At 44.9% G+C, this 24,230-nt stretch overlaps 2 protein-coding genes and 1 pseudogene across 3 annotated transcripts; all 3 read right to left on the bottom strand.

Moving 5' to 3' along the window:
* Positions 1-3,776: 3,776 nt before the first annotated feature.
* LOC130383295 (5S ribosomal RNA) lies at positions 3,777-3,895 on the bottom strand (annotated as a pseudogene).
* Positions 3,896-7,798: 3,903 nt separating this feature from the next.
* Positions 7,799-13,798, bottom strand: LOC130383177 (uncharacterized). 2 transcript variants are annotated; one of them, XM_056591250.1, is made up of 11 exons: positions 13,393-13,798; positions 11,208-11,652; positions 10,786-10,903; positions 10,436-10,522; positions 10,227-10,327; positions 10,006-10,107; positions 9,635-9,764; positions 9,341-9,442; positions 9,015-9,173; positions 8,707-8,825; positions 7,799-8,223 (listed from the first exon to the last, which is right to left on the bottom strand). In XM_056591250.1, the coding sequence occupies exons 1-11, from the start codon at positions 13,430-13,432 to the stop codon at positions 8,082-8,084; spliced, it is 1,545 nt and encodes a 514-aa protein (XP_056447225.1). In that variant the 5' UTR covers positions 13,433-13,798; the 3' UTR covers positions 7,799-8,081. The 2 variants fall into 2 exon arrangements, with proteins under 2 accessions (XP_056447225.1, XP_056447224.1); XM_056591249.1 differs by having other exon boundaries at positions 7,801-8,223; positions 10,436-10,525; positions 13,393-13,790.
* An 848-nt stretch (positions 13,799-14,646) lies between these two features.
* On the bottom strand, positions 14,647-19,255 carry LOC130383178 (uncharacterized). Its single transcript, XM_056591251.1, has 11 exons — positions 19,036-19,255; positions 18,124-18,562; positions 17,731-17,848; positions 17,447-17,536; positions 17,241-17,341; positions 17,001-17,102; positions 16,634-16,763; positions 16,408-16,509; positions 16,144-16,299; positions 15,870-15,988; positions 14,647-15,170 (listed from the first exon to the last, which is right to left on the bottom strand). Exons 1-11 carry the CDS (start codon positions 19,082-19,084, stop codon positions 15,035-15,037), a joined length of 1,542 nt encoding a protein of 513 aa, XP_056447226.1. The 5' UTR covers positions 19,085-19,255; the 3' UTR covers positions 14,647-15,034.
* Between the last annotated feature and the right edge of the window lie 4,975 nt (positions 19,256-24,230).

Below are 24,230 nucleotides of genomic sequence, written 5' to 3'. Positions count from 1 at the left end.
ATACATATATATATATATATATATATATATATATATATATATATATATATATATTCAAGTGATAATGCCCGACGAGGTGTCAATTATCAGGAATTAATGGACGACGTGGAGGTCTTAGAACCGTCGGACGCGCGGAGGACGACACCTTGAAGGGCATTTTCCCGCTTATACCATGGTCACTTGCCAAAGAAAATAAATTAAGACCATTCATTTAGATTTCCAGACAATCCAGATATAAGTTTTTCACAAGCCATAATTTAGTTTCCCTGGTATGCCTGAGGGTTTGACTAATACCTGGAACAATCATTACCCTCCTGTAAGGTACTTATGCAACGGAAACATTGTTCACATCATGGTCACAACCTGTACAACCTCTTTCCCTCTGATAGGCGATACAGGGCGATGCTTGCCAAAACCAGCCGACACAAAGTCAGCTTCTTTCCCCAGGCAGTCGCTCTGGTGAACGCTCAGAAATAGCCCCCACCCTATCCGAAGTCAAATTCCTTGTTTGTTACGCAAACCTGGCAAATAAAGCTGAATCTGAATCTGAGAGCTAACGTTATACATTGTACATATTCATAATTCGAAATTCGTCCCAGCCTTTATACCACAGATACTCTAGGGTTAATAACATATAACCGCGTTGTCTGATTACAGTTTAATAAATTTTTCACAATTTACCAGCTCTCGTTTTGAAGGCTGAACAGAAAATTTGACTGGAACTACTTCGTAGGTGTCCATATATCAGGGATTAGCCAATCAGAATCGAGTATTCCCCCAGACCATGGTATAAATGTATAGATATATATAGCTTGATAAGGACCTGCTAATAGTCTGGACCAACCTGTGAAACAGATGAAGTTAAGATGCTCTTCACAGGAGCGTTGCCTCCATGTGGAAGGTTCCACACTGGACACGCCCCCACAGGGGCTGGAGTGGTGAGAGCCTTCGTCCCATTGGCTGAAGTCCATCGGTTCACCGGACATCCAAAACCAGGAGCTTCCTAAAATGGACCTAACGACATTGACAGAGATAAAGGGTGAGATGGTTTGAAGGAAGAATAATGTGGCCAAATATTTTGCTTTTGTGATATTCATAGTATTCCATTAGACAAAGTGATGGACAACAAGATGATCTTAAGGACTTGATTGCCTGATAGACACTAAGGTCTGGGCAGTACCTGCGCAGGCCCACCCAGAGGTGGCTGGTTAGTGGGAAGGGGGCGCGAGCCACCAGCTCATCAATCCTCTCATGGTCTTCTGGGTCCCTGAGGCTCAGCAGGTCCCAGTGAAAGTCTCTGCAGTAGAGCAGGGCGTCTGACCAGCACAGCCGCCTCCCCACCAGAGTGATGTTCCTCCCGTCTCCTGAATGCTGACGGAGGGTGGAGCACGCCCTAACTCTGGGGAACCAAAAGACAGTGTGGCTGTGAGGGATTACTACTCTCAGCCGTGTAAGTATCCCTTTATGTATCTTTGAGCAGACACCTTATCCCTACCCACTATTAAGACATTTAGCAGACACTTTTACATCTACCTTAGGGTCATTTCTGACATTAAATCGTCAAACAGTGTGGGATGTTTTTAAAATGCATATACAACACCTTCAGACACTTGGTTTTACTTTTCCCTCAGAAATCTCAGCACACGTGAACTCAATTGATGTCGAAGTCTATTGGGTGTCTTGGCCCATACAGAAAACCACATACTTCATATTTCACTCTGAAGTATCCCAATACAGACACGTAGATCAGTGGGGCCTAACCTTTGACTTTTACCACTAAATTATCGTAAAGACCATTCACTGACCACCTTATATATACAAACAGCCGAAAAAAGGTAAATACAAATGCAGTGCTTGAGCAAAGAGTGCCATCAAACCCTTTACACACAAGTATTACTGCAGGAAGGCCATGGCCAGTGGGAAACAGCGGAAAGAAGAGGTCAGCAAAGCTGCTTATGCTCCTTTTGTGTATATTCAGCAAACACAAATCAACACAAATCATTAATTGTGAACATTAGACAAACAAACCATAATACTTTGTTTACTGCGTATTTTTAATTGAATCTTTGATCAGTTTTTCTTTTTTTCTTTATCTTGCATTTGCCTATTTCAAGAATAAAATTCCACCTACCACCGGCAGTACCCTCGTATTCCACCAGTGGTAAGCGTACCACAGGTTGAAAACACTGTATGCTGATTGCCCTTTGCTAGATTATTTTAGAAAAGTGTCTTACAATACCTGTCCTGTGCATACATTGTTATAACAGGTAGCCCAGAGAAAAACAAACCTGTAATGCTGGGATTGACCAAGTCTGTTTTACCAGCAATGGTACTGGTACACCAATCCCCCTTTGATGATCATGGAATGATGGAAGGGAGCCCTACCTCCGTACACCTTGACCTCACAGAACTGCAGAGCGTTTGTTACATCATGGGACCGGTAGAGGTTGATAAACCTCCCTTCCATTCCCCAACACTTGACCGTCTGAGTCAAGCAGCCTGGGTCATCGTTGATGATGGCACACCTGAGCGAAAGACAGAGAGACGATACTGTAGTCTGGTGAAGGTAGGTATCAGAGGCTAAATTCCAGTAACTGGTGTGTTTCCAAGTGTACTAGAGCAGAGCACTGGTTGTGTTTCCTATTCTATACTTTTATCCAAAGACACTTAAAAGCAGGTCGAGGTCATGAGAGATAAAACCCAGAAAGATTTGATGGGAGTCTAGCAGTTTTGAGTAAATGTAGGGACGGTGACCAGTGATTCACCTTGGATTGTCATTGCCGTTGTTTGACAGTGAATCCCCGATGAGAATTTCCACGTTGTTGAGCCTCCACCTAGCGGCATTCCTATTGGTGACCTCAATCTCTGACACCCGGTACACACCAGGCAGCTCCAGCCTCCACCATGGTTTAGCCTGTTGGGCGGTACAGCTGCAACTGCTGTGCGCCCACAGAGGATCATTGTTCCCATCGATGGAGCGTTCGGCCAGCCCTCCCCAACCGGTTGTAGACTGAGTAGCTGTGCCACTCAATGCTACATTAATGCGGGATGCAGCTAATGGAGAATGAAACAACCGATCAGTTTGTCAAGTTGAAAAAACATATTGAAATACTTGCCTGATTGGATAACTTGTAATCGGCGCCTAAATTGGGCACATAGATATACCTGAAAATCCAGGTGACTTCCACAAGAGGACCAAAACACCTGGTGAAGAGAAAATACTATTTACTTAAAATAAGTAATATCTCAGCTATTATCAGCTAATATTTACAAGCATATATCCCGCAACTATTTGGATAACTGACTCTGCAACAAGTCAAGAATCGTGGCGAAGGGAAATGGGGAATGTACTAAGCCTTGAAAAGATCAGATACCACAACAATGAAAAATTGAAATTTTCTAATAACAATAGATTGAATTAATCTAGCCCTTTTCTAGACGCTTTTCTAGACGTGTGTAGAACCCACTTGGGTGATGAACGGCAGCCAATCTGCACCAGAAGGCTCACCACACACCAGCTTGAGGTGGAGAGTGAGGGAATTAATGAGTCAGCCAATTATTGTTGGGCAAGATTGAATGAGCCTGGTTGGGCAGTTTTAGCAAGGACACCGGGGAAACCCCTACTCTTTGCGATAAGTGCCCTGGGATCTTTATATGACCTCAGTGAGTCAGGACCTCATTTTTACGTCTCCTCCGAAGGGCGACGCCTTCCACATCACAGTATCCCCGTCACTGCACTGGGATTGATGTTCCACCTTTTGGCCACCACCCGACACCACTTACAGCACCTGGTATTCCCAGGCGGTCTCCCATCCAAGTACTAACGAGGCGCAGCCATGCTTAGCTTCCGAGATCAGACGAGACCGGGCGTGTTCATAGTGGTAAGTCTGTCTGATCTGGGACCCTCCACTGTTGTACATAAAGGGCCAAGACTGAGACCTAAAACTGTACACTTCTGGAAACCCTGATCAATGTTTTCTTTTGGATATTTATTTCTTATTTTAAATACTCTGTATTGAACTGCATTACATTCATGACCCTCATGCCTGTTTTGTCAATATGTGCAATGTTCAATCCGTGACAAAAATGATTTTTATATCTGTAATTTTTATATATATATATATATATATATATATATATATATATATATATATATATATGTGTGTGTGTGTGTATAAAAATAAATAAAGAGGCAAGCCGTGAAAAAGTTACGTTGAAAAAGTTAGGTACATTTTCATAAATTAAATTCAATGAACTGGATAATGATTAATACTGTAGTGCTGTGTGGAAAACCTACCAATCAAACTGCATATGAGACGAATGGACCCCATAGTTGATACTTGAGAAATAACCTGTTCAGATAATAAATAGTACAAGCTACTTGGTAGACATCGTATTAACATTCTTTCAAAAGTGAGGAATCTTCAAAAAGCAAAACAATAAAACTCTAAAAGAGTTCTCTCGCTCTGATTTGAGATTTACTCACCCGCAGAGTCGGTAGCTCAATTCAAAGGAACAACAAGAAATAGAATGGAGACACTGTGTCCATGTTCCCTTTCTCACACAGAGATCACATATTCTCTTTTATGCAGCTTGTTGACGTGTCTCACACAAAGACTTTTGGCTAATGGCTCGCTGATAACGCGTCACATGGTGTTAATTGAGCAATTTCCCGGTCCAGTCAGTATACTTATACCTAATAGTCTATACAAATTATCAGGGCTGGGTATCGTGGCCAATTTTCCTGAATCAATTCGATTTCGATTCATAAGGTTCTGAATCCATTAATCACGATTCGATTTGATTCAATCTGCTCTTAAATAATGAAAATGCCTCAACTGTGTTACAAAATACAAATGTAGCCTGCTTTATTTAATTTTTTTTTAAACTTGAGCTGTAAACAAAACTGTCTCAAGTCTCAAAAAAGAACTGCAGTATTGACAGGATGACTATAGGACCCTACGGTAAATGTAATAGTTTTATCATTGTCAAAAAAACAACTGTAATAGGCTTTCTGACTGGTTTTGCCAGTCCATCTCAATTTTGCCTATTCAGTTTAGTCTAAACTGAAATAGGTCAGCTTCCTGGTTGTTAAGTAGGAAAGCCTATGAAATGCATGCAGTGAGTATATTTAGGCCTATGTGGATGTTGCTTGCCAGTGGCTGCTACAATAATTGTGGGGCAGAGTTCTGCAGAAGGAGGGGGAGGAAGAGGAGGAAGAAGAGGAGGAGGAGAGGAGGAGGAGAGAGGGGAGAAGGAGAACAGGTTGGGCATTCCAGGGCCAGGCAGCGGGAGGAGGAGGAGAGAGACAGGCAAGAATCGGATGAGGGCATGATGGGGGGTGGGATCAGAATATGGAGGAGGATATCTGTGACCTAGGGGAGATATATTGTGTGTCCATGTCGTTCTGCCAAATTTATGCTGTTTCCACACAGCTTGTAAATAAGTATACATGTGCGTTTTAGATTTTGCCATCTTGTTAGAGTTTGTTAGCCTAAGGCACAACTTCTCCTTAAAAGTGAGCGTCCTGCATATGACTGCTTTAGATAAGGTGAAGGTCATATAGAGGTGTAGGCCATAAACAGACTGTTTTAGTTACTTTATTTAGCTGAACTACTTATTTTCTATTTGGATTGAGGTTGAGGTAGCTAAGAATCAATCTTTCTTATCTTGGTTGGTTGCAGTAAGAGGATCTTATTGTTTGCAAATCTATGAGGTGTGCATGTGTTTAAATAATATCATTGTACGGTACTCATGACTCTTTGAATCTTTACCAGTACTTTAACATATAGCCTACACTATATTTCCTATTGCACGCACATAAAAGAAAAGAAGAGTATTGGGAGGTGGGGGCCTGTGCCCCCCAGTAAAGCTCTAGGTCTAGCACCGCCCCTGCTTAGGACCATACCTAATAGTCTATCCAAATAATGTTTGCAAATATCCAACCACCTTCAAACTTCCCAGCTGTACAATGGGTGCAGTTGCAAGTTTCCAAGACAAGGCTAATAAGCCTGAACATGTAAAAAAATAAATCCATTACTCATTGACATCCCAACAGATCAAAGGGAAGTCTTTCCCATGATCCTTCATAGAACGCGTTGACATAAAAAGTAAATTGTGGGTTGCAATGGCTCACTTCAAATTGTATTATATTATCAGATTATATTCAATCGGCGGGTCAGGTGGGGTCAGGCATTCAAACTAGCAATGTCACAGTCTGGTAGTCATCCTGTGCAAATAACGATTGCAAATGTTCAACGCCGCCCATCGAGCGTCCCTGTTGGGAGAAGCTACTAGTAATGTTTCCATCCTATCTGCATACTTTATCATGTAATTTGGTTGTATTTCCTATCCTAGAGCAAGTGCGGGAAAAAAAGTGAAAAGTTATCTGTGGAGACAGACGTGAGGTTGGACCCAAGAACAGCACAGACCGAGACCTGCGTTGGAACGGTTCAATAGTTTATTGTCCAAAAAGGGAATCCAAGCTTACTGGTGACAGACAAGGGGCGAGCAGGCAGAGGGGTCAGGGACAGAAGGCTGTTCGGGTCACCAGGGCAGGAACGACGAGGACGGGTCAGGGACAAGCAGGGTCGAAACCAAGAAGGCAATCCTGGAAATAGTGCTAGAGAGCTTTTCATGCTGTTGAAGACAATCTGGAGACTGAGTGGAAGGAGTGGGTTTAAATACGGTGAGGGAACACAGGTGAAGGTGGTTGCACTGATGAGGTGGGAGGTGCAGGCAGGTGATCGGGAAGAGTACTGGCAGTGCTGGCAGTGGGATGGAAAGCCAGTCATTTCGCGATTTCTCATTCACGTGACCTAAATACAGCAGCAAGTGGCCACTGGGCGCAGTGTGAGGCTCCTACCACTAGGAGGTGGTAGTAAAATAAAAAAAGATAATAATCAAACATTTCTGTGGGCCCCGCGCTGCCTTGGGCCCCACAAAGTCTGTCCACCTTACACACCCAGTCACAGACCATCCTATTCACTAAACAGGTGGTTCTCGTACCCTTAGGTGTACTTTGGTGTACTGCAGGGTGCATTCAGAAAATGTACAGTAACTAAAATGAAATCGAAAATCAAGAAAATGGAAAAGTGTCTGATATGTAGGAAGAAATTACTTGAATAGGATTCTCCTCTCCATGCTCTGACCCTCCCGAGGTGTTCTGCTTCATTACCCGGGAGCAATTAGCCAACAGTTGCATTAAGCACAGGCCCATGTTTCTCACTCAATTGTTAGAATTTGCACCCTTATACTGTTTACAGTATAGAACACACATACATTATTTATGTTCATTTTATTTTATCGCAAAATTGTACCAGTGAAGGGAGTACTCAGCCGAAGAAATATCTTAGAGGGGGTACAACTAGTATAAACAGTTCTAGAACCACTGCACTGAACTACTGATGAGGACACCGTGCAGGCTTAGGGGTTTGATTCCCACTGGGGCCACCTGTTGTCCAAGGTTAAGTAAGTTACTAACACACTTCGTATGAAAGCATCAGAGCCTTCAAGACCAGACATCATGCTCCCACGATGTAATGGGACCAGACATCAAGCTCCCACGATGTAATGGGACCAGACATCAAGCTCCCACGATGTCATGGGACCAGACATCAAGCTCCCATGATGTCATGGGATTAGACAATTGCATAGTAAATAAAAATCAGATCTGAATTAGCTGCTCGAAAAATCTGGGGCAATACTTTAAAATGTGCGCTGTCCCTCTGAAGATAAACCACATCATTGAAGATGACGCATGAAGTATGAGTCTGAATTGATGTCACGTGACCAGGGGCAGTTTCTTTGGTCTGAGAGAATATATACACACCGTCATGCTGCATGCATCCATCGCATTCTTTATTGATTCATTGCTGTAAACTGATATTTAATTTGAAGGAAAACAATCATTTATTAATTGATATTTACAATTTTGCATAGAGATCTAAGGACAAACCCCTCAGCATCACCAGCAGGAAAATCACGAGAGTCCCCACCAGGTGGTGCGTCTTAAAGTAGAACTTGGGTCATCTATTTCATACATTCATGTTGTCTCCAGCCAGCACAGCTCAAATCGTTTTCTACTCTGGTCCCGACGTCCCAGTAGAGTCACTGGTGTCTCTGGTGGACAGAACCTCGACACAAGCCAAGACCTCTTTGACCTGCTCGACGGAGAGACCTCCTTTCCACTCCAGCAGAGCAGAACACAGTTTCTTAACTTTCCTGCAGCAGTGAGACACACAGAGAGAGAGAGAGAGAGAGAGAGAGAGAGAGAGAGAGAGAGAGAGAGAGAGAGAGAGAGAGAGAGAGAGAGAGAGAGAGAGAGAGAGAGAGAGAGAGAGAGAGAGAGAGAGAGAGAGAGAGAGAGAGAGAGAGAGAGAGAGAATATTATAATCCTACCTTCAACAGTGTGCTGTATATACACAAACATTTGTTTAACTTCGTATTTTAGACAAAGATAAAGAGAGAGAAGGAGAAGGATAAAGGAGATACAGAGAGATGTCGAGATGAAGAGATGACGAGAAAGATGAAGAGAGAGATGAAGAGAGAAAGATGAAGAGAAATGGATGTGTTCTGAGGGATGAAGAGATGGAAAGACACAGAGAGAAGAAGAGGGAGAGAGCGATGGAGAGAGAGATTAAGAGAGGGAGATGAAGAGACACATAGATGGAGAGGGAGATGGAGACGGAGACCCTGTAGACTCACTTCGACTGGCAGAGCTGCATCATCTCAGAGAGGGTGATCTTCACTGAGTCCACGTCCTGGCTCTGGATCAGCTCCTCCACCTTCAGGAGCACATGGTTCTGTTGTCCGACACCAGGGTGCTGTCAGACACACAGACACACACACACACACACACACACACACACACACACACACACACACACACACACACACACACACACACACACACACACACACACACACACACACACACACACAGTAAGTAATGAGGTAGATAAAGCAGTAAGAACCATTGAGTGTGAAGTACTGTGCTGTGCCCGGGCCCTCACCAGGTCTGAGAAGATCTTATGAAGATGTTGTGCGTCCTGAGTCACTTTCTGACCCACGTCACGACCCCATCGCTTCTCCAGCTCCTTCTTCTTCTTGGTGCTGGCCAGCTGGTACAGGTACAAGGTGCTCACCCGCTCATAGGCCAGGTCAAGAGCCTCCTAAGAGAGAGAGAGAGCGAGAGAGAGCGAGAGCGAGAGCGAGAGAGAGAGAGAGAGACAGAGAGAGAGAGAGAGAGACAGAGAGAGAGAGAGAGAGCAAATAGATTGTCATTCATAAAACAGCTTACCCAGCAACTAACAGAAAGTTGTAGAAAGTCTCCCTCTACCTTCTGGACGTCTGGACAACAGCCTTCAGCCCTGAACATCTTCTGCATCTCGTTCAGCAGAAAATCCTCCTCTCTGCTCTTGAAATGTCCATTCAGGCGTTCCTGAGGGAATCCACAACCACAGGTTTTGTGAACTGTATTTTTTCTTCTCACCACCAGACTTGCTATAACCACCATGGATGCATTACTGGAGCATCACTCATGTATTCTAGAAGGTCCTGGTCAGCACGCTATTAGTTGAGAACGTAAGCTGCTGGCTAGCAACACTACAACAGTAGCGGTTCTTCTCTGCACCTTGATGATCTTAACGACAGCCTCTTCCATGGACGCCTGGGCGTCTGTCTTCAATGTCCTCAGTGAGGACAGGGTCTTCTCAGCTGGGAGGTCCTTGGTCCCTCCATCAGTGGAGGGTTGGATGTAGTTCCTGCAAAACCAGAACCTTTATTGATATACCGTGACACTTTCCTACCATGACACAATACATGTGTACAATACAGCAGAAGACGTACTAGCATGCTTCAGACACGTTAACATCAGACATGCTGACATGGATCAGACATGTAAACTAAGTACATGCAAACATGGATCAGACAGGCTGACATCAGGCATGCCGACATGGATCTGATGCTCGCACATGCTAGCATGTAGCATGGCCCTTTACTCACACAAGGCCGTGGAGCGTGTTGAGTGTCTTAAGGCAGGTCTCCACTTTCAGCTTGGGATCTTTCTCGTATCTTTTCAGAAGTTTCTGTTTGGCCGTGTTCAACCTATAGCAAGAAGGAGGATTAATTTAGGCCTCTGGACAGCCAAAGAACCTGACTGCAAACAACTTAATAACAACGTTACCATGGAAACAACAAAAGTCAGGGAGAAAAGGGCGTCATACGTCTCTAGGAACTCCAGGAGTTTGGGGTTGCAGACCTGCCGGGTGAACTCCTGCACGTTCTCACTGACGGACTCCGCTCTGACAATCGGTCCATCGATGCACTTCAGAAGAAAACAACATATTTTGTGTCCTCAATATATTCTGCTCATATGTTTCTACACAGTATTAACGTTATTCCAGTGTGCAGAACCGTCCTGTGTCCGCAGTACCTTAATGACGTCTTTGTGGAGTTCCCAGGACCTCCAAAACTCGAATTCCTGGCGCTTAATGATCTCATCCAGAGAACTCTTGACTTCCTTCTGCAGTCAAACAAGACAAGATGAATCTAGGCCAGCCGGTCCTCTGTTAGTTTGTTAGTTACGTCAGAGGGATTAATTCAAAGGTATTCATTAAGTAGCATGCCATGGGACCTTTAAACCACCACAGTGGGGTAAATCCCCTGCCACAAGGTGCGGTCGATGGTCAGTACCAACATGCTCCAGGAGCCTCAAGGTTTCAGGAACCGGTGAAGAGGCAAACCCTGTGTGGGTGTTCTAGTTCCTGCAGCATGTCTTCCTACCTCCAGTGTGGTCCGGAGGGTTTGGTTGACGCATTCAACCGTCGCAGAGTACAAGTGCATGTCCACGGAACTCCTCTGTTTGCTCTCACTGAAGTCTGGGTCTCCCATGAACCCCAGACTGTGAAGACAAGATACAAAAAATAAACAAGATACAGGCAAGAAACAAGATACAGGTTCTATCTAAAGCTGCTTTTCTAACAACAAGGTACTATCTAGAGCTGCAGGTCTAACTACAAGGTTTCCCTGACTCGAGTTAAACATTTGCTAACTGTGGTGTATGGATGACATGTATGTATGTATGTATGAATATATTAACCAACGGGTGTTCATAATGTCATTGTATGTCATGTGTATGTGTTTGACGGCTAGCCACACTGATGGTTAAATACATGGTTCTGAAAAGTGTGTGCGCTGCGGACAACCTTAAGTAAGTGTTGCAGAGCCACTCCAGGAGCACAAAGGCCTGTTGTGGAGACGAGATCCTCTTGAGTAGGGTGTGCACGAGGTCCATCGCGAGGCGGTGGTACGACGGCACCAGACCGGCCAGGTTCTTGAACTTCTCGCGCAGAGGGTTCAGCCGCTGCAGCTCGTCGTGCACGGCCCGCCTCACAACGTTCAGGTGTTCCCTCAGCAGCTCCGGGGTTAACACACCGTCGCCCCCTGGTGGCGGCGAGGGGAAGTGCTTCACCGCTGACCGCTTGATGAGGTCTTCAACGCTGGCAGAGGCGTCCTGTTCCACTTGCAGATACTCGACCAGTGTTTCTAGGTCCAGATGTTCCAGAGCGCGGGATGGGCCGTCAACCTGGGTCTCCCCTTCAACGCTTGTGTCGCTCCGGGAGATGGAAGCGTCGTCATCATGGCCTTGTTCTGTGAACGGAAAGGAAAAGTGTCACATGTGAAGCTGTGCTCACAATTCTGCAGACCCCACCTTCAACCTCTGGACTCGCGAGACATGCTTCCATTGTTGTTGTTTTTTTAAGATTTAATTTTCAATGTTTTATCCTTGTTATTGAGGAGTGAGTTAGACTGGATGGAATGGGAGAGAGAGGACTCTGGTCAGCAACCCCGGTCGCTGCGGTTAGGACTAGGCCTTAATAGTATGCCCTCTACCCGGTGAACCACCGGAGAGCTCCCCATCGTGCTTTCATACTTCCATGCCCAGATTCACATGTGGGGGGACAAGTTGGCAGTAGATGGCTTCCATCCACAAATGCAAACGAATCAACAGCCAAATCCAAGGTCGAGCCATCTCCATTGAAGATATTCTGGAAAAGTAACGTAGGCCCAAGGATGTGATGGAGGTGGTGATTATATCAGCATGGGGCGGGTACCGTCTCTGAGTGGGGATGCGGATCATCGAGGATCTTTCAGAGCAAGTAGTAGGCCTACGCCTACCTTAGTGGAGGCCGAAAATGCAGTATGCCAAAAATACCAGAATGTTGTACTACATCAGGTCGCTACGGAAGAGGATTAGGGCCACACATAAGATTTTATTTTTTTCCAGAATTCTGACTTGATTCTGAGATTAACGTCAGAATTCTGAGAATAAAGTCAGAATTTATTTTCAGAACAAACAATTTTTTTTCCTGTAGGTTCTTAATCCTCTTCCGTTGGTCGCTCTTCGCAGTGAGCAAACCAACAGGTCTTTCTGCCCCACAATCCTCGCGCAGCAGAAAATACGTGGGTGGCCCTACAGGTGTGCTAATCAGTGAAATCCCCTGTAGTGTGTTCCACTTGTATTTATACTGTGAGTGCATACGTGCTTTGTAAGGGTAGCTGCAGTAGGAAGTAAAACTAAAAAGTATGCGATTTGGAATGCAGCCTGCATCTTCCCTTACGAATGGAAAGGACGTAAGGCCGTCCCCGAAGTCCTTTCGGCAGGAACTTCAAAAGCGATGAATCGTTCGGCCGTTCACGGAAAGAAACGATTGACATGACAGACCATTCCTTTCATACAATCAGACATGGGGATGCACTCTTTTTTTATGCATAAAATTGAAAATGCGCATAAGTGCTGATATGAATTTACTGTTTTATATCCAGGACTGTTAAGTGTTAGACCTCATGATATTGTATTATTTTATAGGCCTATAAGAATAGTGCTGTTATTGGGCATGTTGCTGAGCCGAGCTGTTATTCTCTTACACGTCAGGTTTCTTCCTCTTCTAGTCGTAGCCTACATTGCCTTCGAGTTTATTTGCATAAATGCGTTTTCATGCCAGGTGTGATCACAGCCACAAATATATAGGGAATCATATCTATCACTCTTTATCTGATATGATAGATAATAATATAATATAATATAATTTCCTCGTTTGAACATTCTCCACGTCTATCAGACAGATACGTGTCACTTATATCGTGTTATAAATGATCGTTTTATTAATTAGTCCCTGTTGGTTGTGGTGCCGTACGGATGTCTGTCTGTGTGTCGGTGTTGCTTCACACTCACTGTAGTCCTGAAGATAAGATAATGATAACTGATAATCCTATCTGATCAACTCTGTCACTTTCAATCCCGAGCCTGCTTTTGCTGACGGATACGATCCAGAGGCGGAACTCCGCCACATCAGAGGTCAGATAAGAAAAAGTGCGCTATAACCTTACCTATAGACGCAGAGGCGTTGCTCGTTTTCCTCGAATCCATCGTAGTTTAATTCTCTTGAATTCTCTTTATGTTGGGATTTTGAGGTCCGAGGTCCGAAGTCCAAGTGTGGCTGTGAGGTGCACACCGTGCGCTCCCTGCGGTGTTATAGCGGTGAGTTTCCCGACCTGCGGTTTTAATAGCTGTGATGTGCGCCCCCAGCTGTGTTTACAGCAGTTAGTAGCGGTGTTTATAGTGCATCACGGTATGCCGAGGGAATTTCCGAGTCCTTAGTTACCTTTATGTAGTTGGCGTGCTGCGTCCTGGTTGGTATGTAGCCAACACAGGTTGTTTCAGTGGGCTAAACACTTGTTGCGCCAAGTCAAAACCATTCAAACAAATATATAAAACTCAAAGTTGGTCATGGAGGCATTGTTATTCTAGTTAGGTGGACGCATCCATAAACAACGATCAACATCCCGTGACCTCAGTACCTGAGTGCGTGGGGGCATCCCCCAGCACTCAGGTACCGGTACTCAGTCGCTTTCCCTCCCATCCCGTCGTCATGGTGACCTGGCTGCACTCTGAAAGTCCCTATAGTCGGACACACCTCTTCACCTCAGCCCGTAACCGGGCTAAACGCATGCGCAGTATGTAGGCCTACATTACTTCCCTACGGACGCCAAACCAAGGATGAAAAACTAAATATTATACTTAATAACAATAACAAAATAGACAGAATTTAGAAATGAATTATTGAATAAAAATGAACATAGATTATACACAGATGCCGTTTTAATAACATCATTAAAAAAAAACGAATCGCGTTGTCATGTTTGCTACGGTGAGGGTTTCGTATAATTTAGTTAATTAATTAAGGACGCCACCAGAGGGCGCCCTTATTTATTTTTTCTTCCTCCATGTGCCCCCTGGCGCAGTCTGGGCCCCGGTGCAGTGCACCGCTTGCACCGTCGATATTTACGCCACAGAGTTCCACCCAGCGCACCATCTCTACCAGCGACTGCCCTCTGGACGAAGATACCGTTCCATCCGCTCCAGGACTAACGGACTGACCAACAGCCTCTATCCACAGGCTGTCAGAATGCTGAACGAACAACCTAGCCCCCCATAACCTAGTTATGATTTACTAACCGGTTACACATGTACCCGTGCACACCCCTAGTGTGAGGGTCGATCAGGTCTTAGGCAGCAGTCTTCATGTCACTTGACCAGGGCAGTTCCGTTGGTCTGAGAGAATATAAACACACATTGCTGTATGGATGCTTCGCAAACTTTATTGATTCATTGACATTAACTATTTACAATTATCCAATATTAACAACAATAGAGCAGAATATATCAGAATGCATCATGAGTTCTTGTTGGCGATACTGTACCTGTACTGTACTGTAACTGTACCTTACTGTACCGACTGAGTGTAACTGTACCTGTACCGACAGCGATATATTGTTTGACATTCTTCTGACAAAACATACTTATGTAATGGTTAAAAGCGTCTGCTAAATTCCCCAAATGTAAACGTAAATGATAAATATACCGTATCCTAGTTTAACGCGTACGTTAACCTATTTAATTAATTCGTATTGTTTTCAGCCAGCAGAGTTTTCTAATCTGGTACCATCGTCAGACTAGTGTCGCTGGTCGCTAGATGGGGATACATGTGAACAATGTTCTGGTCTCTCTGGTGTTCGGCTCCTGAACTGCTTCCAGGACCTCCTGTACCTGAGCTCCAGAAAGGCTGGTCCACTTCAACAGAGAAGGCAACCATTTCTTAGATTCCCTGCAGCAGAGAGAGAGAGAGAGAGAGAGAGAGAGAGAGAGAGAGAGAGAGAGAGAGAGAGAGAGAGAGAGAGAGAGAGAGAGAGAGAGAGAGAGAGAGAGAGAGAGAGAGAGAGAGAGATAATATTATAACATATTCCATGACAATAAAGCCTGTTCAATTTTGAGAAAGAAGGAGAGCGCGAGGTAGAGAGATCAAGATGAGAAGAGATAGAAAGGTATTAGGACTGAGAGAGACAAAGCTGAAGAGAGATATATAGACAGAGAAAGAAACAGAGATTAAGAGAGAAAAATATAAAGGGATAAGAGATGGAAATACAATTGAGAATTATAGATTAAAAGATGGAGATGCATAGAGATAGAGAGAGTCAGAGACCGAGTTTAAAGGGAGGTACAGATGGAGGAAGAGAGATACAGGGAGATAGACACATGGAGATATACATGGAGAAATAAAGAGAAAGAGAGAGAGGAAATTGACTAAGACAAGATGAGCGATGAAGACTAACAGAGAGACGAAGAGAAACTGATGAAGAGATACAGAGAAAAATTGAGAGATACAGAGATATTACGAGTCAAAGAGAGGCAGAGAGATGAAGAAAGAGATGAAGAGAGATGGAGAGAAACAGAGAGAGAGAGAGATACATAGAGATGAAGAGAGAGATGAAGAGAGACGAAGATGGAGACCCTTTAGGGGACTCACTCCGACTGACAGAGCTGCATCATCTCAGAGAGGGTGAGCTTCACTGAGTCCACGTCCTGGCTCTGGATCAGCTCCTCCACCTTCAGGAGCACATGGTTCTGTTGGCGGACACCAGGGTGCTGTCAGACACACACACACACACACACACACACACACACACACACACACACGCACACGCACACGCACACACACACACACACACTGTTAGTACTGAGGTAGATTAAGCAGTAAGAAACATTGAGTGTGAAGGACTGTGCTGTACCCGGGCCCTCACCAGGTCTGAGAAGGTCTTATGAAGATGTTGTGCGTCCTGAGTCACTTTCTGACCCACGTCAGGACCCCATCGCTTCTCCAGCTCCTTCTTCTTGCTGCTGGCCAGCTTCAGCTGGTACAAGGCACTCACCTGCTCATAGGCCAGGTCAAGAGCCTCCTGAGAGAGAGAGAGAGAGAGAGAGAGAGAGAGAGAGAGATTGTTACAGCTGAGGTCCAACCACACGTGACCTCAAGATAAGGAGATCCAGTGAAAGTCTCCCTCTACCTTCTGGACGTCTGGACAACAGTCTTCATCACTGAACATCTCCTTCATCTCCGTCAGCAGAAAATCCTCCTCTCTGTCTTTGAAATGGCTTTTCAGGCGCTCCTGAGGGAATCCACAACCACAGGTTTTATAAACTGGTTATTGACCTCTCAGGTGAATTCAGTGTAACACGATGAGTGTAGCTGCTGGCTAGCAACACTACAACGGTAGCGGTTCTTCTCTGCACCTTGATGATCTTAATGAGAGCTTCTCCCATGGACGTCCTGGCGGCGGTCTCCAATGCCCTCAGTGAGGACAGGGTCCCCTCTGCTGGGAGGTCCCGGGTTCCTCCATCAGTGGAGGGTTGGATGTAGCTCCTGCAGAACAAGAACCGTTATTGATACACGGTGAAACTATCCTACAATATATATTGTACATATATATTGCATCTAATATTGATACAAAAAATGCATACAATACAATACCAGACATGCTCACATGCTTCAAACATGTTGAGATCAGACATGCAACATGGATCAGACATGTTAACATGGATCAGATGCTCGCACACTCTAGTATATAGCATGAGGCATGAGGCATGGGCCTTTACTCACACAAGGCCTTGGAGTGTGTTGAGTGTCTTGAGGGAGGTCTCCACGGTCATCTTGGGAGATTTGTCGTATCTTTTCAGAAGTTCCTGTTTGGCCGTCGTGAACCTACAGCCAGAAGGAGGACTCGTTTAGGCCTCTTGACAGCCGAAGAACCTAACGGCAAACAACTTAACAACAAGCATCCTGCAAAGCCACAACGGTACCATGGAAACACCAATCGTCAGGAAGAAAAGGGCGACATGCCTCTCTAGAAACTCCTGGAGTTTGAGGTAGCAGACCTGCCGGGTGAACTTCTGCACGTTCTCACTGACGGACCCCGCTCTGACAATCGGTCCATCGATGCACTTCAGGAAAAAATATATTTTGGATCCTCAATATATTCTGCTCATATGTTTCTACACAGTATTAACGTTATTCCAATGTGCAGAATCGTCCCGTGTCTGCAGTACCTTAATGACGTCTGTGTGGAGTTCCCAGGACCCCCAAAAATCGGATTCCTGGCGCTTAATGATCTCATCCAGAGAGCTCTGGACGTCCCGCTGCAATCAAACAAGAAAAGATGAATCTAGGCCCGCCTATCCTCTGTTCGTTTGTTAGTTATGACAGAGATGAACTAAAAGGTAGTTTAGCAATCGAGAGATGCGGGATTGTTGGCCTGTCTTTGATTAATAATAGTATAATAAGTACCATTTTATCTTGGGGGTGTTCTAGCTCCTGCAGCATGCCTTCCTACCTCCAGTGTGGTCCGGAGGGTTTGGTTGACGCATACGACCGTCTCAGAGTACAGGTTCATGTCCACGGAACTCCTCTCTTGGTTCTCACTGAAGTCCGGGTCTCCCAGGAACCCCCGACTGTGAAGGCGCAACCAGGGTGTTAAGGTCCACAGATACAGGTTCTATCTAGAGCTAAAGGTCTAATTACAAGGTTCTGTATGTATGTATGTATGTATGTATGTATGTATGTATGTATGTATGTATGTATGTATGTATGTATGTATGTATGTATGTATGTATGTATGTATGTATGTATGTATGTATGTATGTAGGTCTGAATGCGTTTACTTGTGTAGTTTGTGTGTCGTGTGCCTGTGTGTGTACGTGTATGCGTGTGTGTTTAGGCAGACAACCTAAAGTAGGCGTTGCAGAGCCACTCCAGGAGCACAAAGGCCTCCTGTGACGCCGAAATTCTCTCGACTAGGGTGTGCACGCGGTCCATCGCGAGGCGGTGGTACGACGGCACCAGACCGGCCAGGTTCTTGTTCTTCTCGCGCAGAGGTATCAGCCGCTGCAGCTCGTTGTGCACGGCCCGCCTCACATCGTTCAGGTGTCCCCTCAGCAGCTCCGAGGTTAACACACTGTCGCCCCCTGGCGGCGGCGAGGGAAAGTGCTTCACCGCTGACCGCTTGATGAGGTCTTCGGCGCTGGCAGTGGCGTCTGGATCCACACGCAGAACCGCGGCCAGTTGTTCCAGGTCCATATGTTCCAGAGCCGGGGGTGGGGCTTCATTCTGGGGCTGCACTTTGGTGGATGTCTGCGCAGCGGGGGCGTGGTCATGGTCCGTTGGTTCTGTGAATGGAAATGAAAAGCGTTTCCGAGAAATCACACACACGAGCAGTGCGTCTGTAGAGAGCTGCTGGATTGTCTGTGTGTCTGTTTTGTCATGCCTGGCCTGGAGAAACAGGCCAGGCCGGTTTTGACATCGTGATGGGATTTAAACCCAGCTCCAAGCTGTGGACTCGACCCGTTTGGATTCACACCGAAGTCGCTCTGAGCAATGTGACGACGCAATTCCTCTGTGTTTTAAGCCCGCCATCAACTGGTCATTAGAGACCACCTGCTTGTCAGAAATAGACGTAGACATCAACACATGTGCACACACGCATACAGAGAGACACGCACCCACGCACGCGCACACACACGCACACGCACACGCACACACACACACACACACACACACACACACACACACACACACGCAGGCACACACAAAGACAAACAAACACGCATATATCTGTGGAACACACCAGAAACAGCCTTACCGTCAGAAGCAGAGGTAGCCGACTTACTTTTCTTCCACCATGGAACCATGTCTGTCTTATTTTGTTTATTTATTTGTATAGAAAGATATTTTTTTCTTGCCGCTCTCGGGATGATTCGGTCCAACTGCTGTCGTGCAGTAAATAACCTCCTGCGCTTCGGGCTCCGGCTGTGCTTGTGAAGGATATCTGCATCAGCCGACCATCCTTTGTATATCCCGAAGGAACTTTCGGTTTGTAGAATGAGCTCGATTGCTGCGTCCTGATTGGTTAAGGCCTGGAAAACAGCCTCTACGTGCACGCCATATTGATCCGAACACACACACACAAACACACACACACACACACACACACACACACACACACACACACACACACACACACACACACACACACACACACACACACACACACACACACACACACACACACACACACAGGACCGTTGGACTGCGGGGGAAAGGTGGAAGCAGGATTATTACCTAATTTTTCACTTTATTTTGTTTTTACACATTTGAATATTTTATTTAAAGTCACATTTGTCTTGTAATCTTTATTGTTGTTGTTGATCCGAAAATCATCCGATCCGTGACTCAAAAACCGTGACACGATCCGAACCGGGAGTTTTGTGATCCGTTGCACCCAGTGATTTTAAAGCACCAGGTGCGTCTGTCTAATTCTCAAACAGCAGAATGCTTAAATGCTATGTTAAGCTACAAGTAGGTCAATGTATAACATTGGCTTGGGATGCCAGTATATGCAACAGCAGTATTTGAACTGTCAAATTTTTTTATTTATATAAAGTGTGTGGGAACTTAAAGTGTATGGCTATGCTGTGGTTTCTGTAGGCTTTGCGGCGGGGGGCCTCCATGTCCCTTTTGCTTGGGGCCCCCAAATTCCTTGAAACGGCCCTGGCTGTGGTATTAAGCAGCTGGGAGGGAGTGGAGAGGACCGGGGGTACGGGACCAGAACGACAGCTCCGCATGCAGGCAGCACTACCTCCTCCTGGCCACCTGGTGGATGTACCGGTGTGCGGTACTCTGGGCTGGTCGGTGCCAAGCTGGAGGAGGACCGCACCGGAGGCGCCATCTACGCTCCGGTGTCCGAATGTGTTCCCTGAACGCTCCGGTGTCCGAATGTGTTCCCTGAACGCTCCGGTGTCCGAATGTATTCCCTGAACGCTCCGCTCCACCCTCGTCGCTCCCCGCTCGACCGGAGGTCCGTCCGGCTCCCCCATGAGGAGACACCACCAGACCACCTTCACTGACCCCGGCCGGGGTCCCGAGGCCCGCACGGTGCCCTGGCCAGCGGAGAGGTAGGCTTATATAAAACAATCGCGCATTTTTTTTTTTTTACATTAGCTCACTAAAACTCTGTAACTAGTAAGCAAGAAAAAGGCAGTTTCTCAATTCGCGTACTTGTGCGTGCTCGTGTGCTCGTGGACTCGTGAAACGTCATCAGTCGTTGCCCGAGCACTGTTCCAATTCGAAGTACGCATCAAGCGAGTACTGTCGTAAAACGCGGAAGTGTTCTTGATGCGTGCTCGATCTCGCCGTTTCACCGAGCATGCATCGGAGGTGGCTCGTGTGTACTTGCAACCGCTATAAATCCCAGGATGCATTTCGCACTCGCAGCAGTACGATGGCGGACTATATTGAGAAGACGCACAACTGTAAGCTATTATCTATAAGCTATTAATTGTAAGCTATTATATTATTATATTGTTTCACGAATATCGGTATTTATTATTTTTAACGTTTTTATTAGGCTATCATTGAATTCTCCAACCTGTCAAATCCTACTTGTTTTTCTCGGACGTTTTGTGTGTATAGCTCATACACATGACAGGACACGCATACCTTTTCAATTTTTATTCATTCAGAATATTTACATACTATTTGAAAATGAAGGGCTGGGATTTTGTTTTATATCATTTGTTTATATTGTTCAGTATATGCCTAAATGAGGCCGTAGCACAGTTAACGGACGAGCAGAGGTGGTGACGTCATCGAGTCCGCTGCTGTTCCAATTGCAGGTATGTACTCGCGTGCTCGCAAGTCTGTGCTTGAAGTACGGACTTGCCAAGTACGTACTTGCAAGTCATCGAGTCCGTAGTAAGCGTGCTAGGAATTGAGAAACGGCCAATCGAACAGCTGGTATTATCGTTGCGGGAAGTGCTTCAGAAACTGCCGTAAAGCAGTACCTCTGACAGTATGACAATGTGTGACGTCATCGTATTTTTTTAACACCTTTTTAGAACAGATACGTGACCTTAAATGATGCAATATTCAGCTGAGTTTATTATCTTAGCCCCACCTTTTGAACGCAACTTTCAAATTACTTGACAAAAATTACATCGTGAGAAAAGTGGATTCTGAGGATAAAACCCCATAGGCTCCCATTCATTCTGGACTCGCCTACGAGCGCCCCGCGTGGACAGAGATTATTACTGCAACCAGTCCAGAAAACCGGAACTAACCAGCGAGTGCCCATTCTCCTCATATTAGACATTCTCTGGTCATACGCCTTTAGGTAATGATTAACTGGTCAGTATCCAAAACATTCATTTATTTGTATAAGTCTAAATGGATCATTAACCAAACATGATTGAAGAAATACACTCCGCGATGTCGGATTACTTATTGAATGACAAAGATGAAGAAGCCCTGAAGAAATACCTAAAATAACAACATAAGCTACAATTCCTACATGCACATGTCTGACAAAATATTATCAGGAACTTAACCAACCTTGTCAACAACAACTAAAGTAGCCTAATAAAGAATGATAATGGACTTACATGAATTATGTTATCCTAACTGAACCGATCAGCGGTCTTTAATCGAATACTATCCCATAGTGGCCGGCAGTAAACTCTGCAATGATTCTACATTTGTATATTAAATGTATATCAATGAAGACTAGTAGTACAGGTTGGTATTGATACTGCTAAAACATGTATTACTGATCAGTGACCACCATGTTCCCTTACAGGAATACAGACCATCATGCAGTCACTGGTAAGTCATGTAATGACTTCCACCATGGATCCATCTGTCTCTTTTTGATTAAGGCAGGAAAACCCCATTTTAAATCTATTCTTAAGACTCACTTTTTATCTATTGGCTTTTGATGGCATTAGTGAACTATTGAATTTTTTGATTCTTATTGATCTTTTTTGATGTTTTGGATCTTATTTAATGTATTGCATCTTGTAATATCTTGCATTGCTCTTATTGTCTTTGATTATCTGTTCTTATTGTTAAGCACTTTGTGACTTTGTTTTGAAAGGTGCTATATCAATAAATGAATACAAAATAAAGTAAGACATATGCATATCACAATACTAGCTCCACAATGTTCTATAGAACGCGAGGCAACGTTTAGATCGGGACTGTTTTTGAATATTGATTTGAGGAGCAATGAGAGACACATCAATGGCAGCGTAAGGTTTGATTCAACAGAAAAATTAACGACGATCCTTCAGAGATTCAGATGTTGATCCACTTCACACACACATTTAGTTTTGGTGGTGGCGAGGGGAAGTGCTTCACCGCTGTCTGTTTGATGAGGTTTTCGGCGCTTGCAGTGGCGTCCGGATACACACGCAGAACCGCGGCCAGTTGTTCCATGTCCCGATGTTCCAGAGCCGGGGATGAGTCTTCATTCTGGGGCTCAGGCTGCACTTTTGTGGATGTCTGCGAAGCGGGGGCCTGGTCATTGTCCGCTGATTCTGTGAATGGAAATTAAAAGCGTTTCCGAGAATTCACACACACGAGCAGTGCGTCTGTGCTGCTGCTTTGTCTGCGTATCTGTTTGTCCTGCCTGGCCTGGAGAACCAGGCCAGGCCGGTTTTGACCTCCTGATGGAATTCAAGACCACCTGCTTGTCAGAAATAGACGTAGACATCAACACATGTGCACACACGCATACAGAGAGAAAAGTATGAGGGGCCGTATGGGACATTATTCAGAATAAGCATGCACATACACATATGAAACCAAACTCATTCACATACTATACTGAAAAACTCGCACACATACAAGTGAAAAGCTTTTACATACACAACTGAAACACTCTCACACAAACAACTGAAAAATTATACACTCACATACACAACTGAAAAGCTCGCATAAAACCTAGTGAAACCTTTTACATGGACTACTGAAATGCTTTCACACATACTGGTAAAATGTTCTCATAAACACAGCTGAAAATTTTTCTCTCACACACATATGAAACCATTCACATACTATACTGAAAACCTCACACATACACAAGTGAAAGCTTTTACATACACAACTGAAACACCTTCACTCAAACAACTGAAAAGCTCTCGTAACAACTAGTGAAACCTTTTACATGAACAACTAAAATGCTTTCACACATACTAGTAAAATGTGCTCATACACACAGCTACTGATAACCTCGAGACATGTTACTCTAGATTCTGAGTATAGGCGCAGCCTTTTAAGTGTCGGCCCCATTGTCCTTTAAATAGCTGAAGAAAAGCTGTTTATTGGAAGGAGAACGTCCGCCGGCGCCCGACTACCTTATATCTGCGAAATGCGGACGTCGTTGAGGCACGCCGCACGCGGACGTAATTGAGGCCCACGCTGTTGGGCGGGGATTACACATTTTTCAGTGCTACGGCGATTATTGTCGATTATTTGTCTGAATTGCGCGCTTTTTCTTTTCAACCACTTTCCGTTTCAACTGAAACGCCTTCCATTTTCACTGAAATTCTCACGCAGATGTGTGAAATACTTTCACATACGTCTCGAGGTTTTCAGTAGCTGTGTATATGAGCACATTTTACTAGTATGTGTGAAAGCATTTTAGTAGTTGATGTAAAAGGTTTCACCAGTTGTTACGAGAGCTTTTCAGTTGTTTGAGTGAAGATGTTTCAGTTGTGTATGTAAAAGCTTTCACTTGTGTATGTGTGAGGTTTTCAGTATAGTATGTGAATGGTTTCATGTGTGTGTGTGAGAGGACATTTCAGTGTAAACGGAAGGCATTTCAGTGTAAACGGAAGGCGTTTCAGTGAAAACGGAAGGCGTTTCAGTGAAAACGGAAGGCGTTTCAGTGAAAACGGAAGACGTTTCAGATGAAACGGAAGGTGGTTGAAAAGAAAAAGCGCGCAATTCAGACAAATAATCGACAATAATCGCCGTAGCACTGAAAAATGTGTAATCCCC

Source organism: Gadus chalcogrammus, chromosome 5 (genome assembly GCF_026213295.1).
Source record: "Gadus chalcogrammus isolate NIFS_2021 chromosome 5, NIFS_Gcha_1.0, whole genome shotgun sequence".
In the NCBI taxonomy this organism is placed as follows: domain Eukaryota; kingdom Metazoa; phylum Chordata; class Actinopteri; order Gadiformes; family Gadidae; genus Gadus; species Gadus chalcogrammus.
The sequence above is the reverse complement of the archived record's forward strand: the minus strand, read 5'-3'. Positions and strand labels throughout refer to the sequence as shown.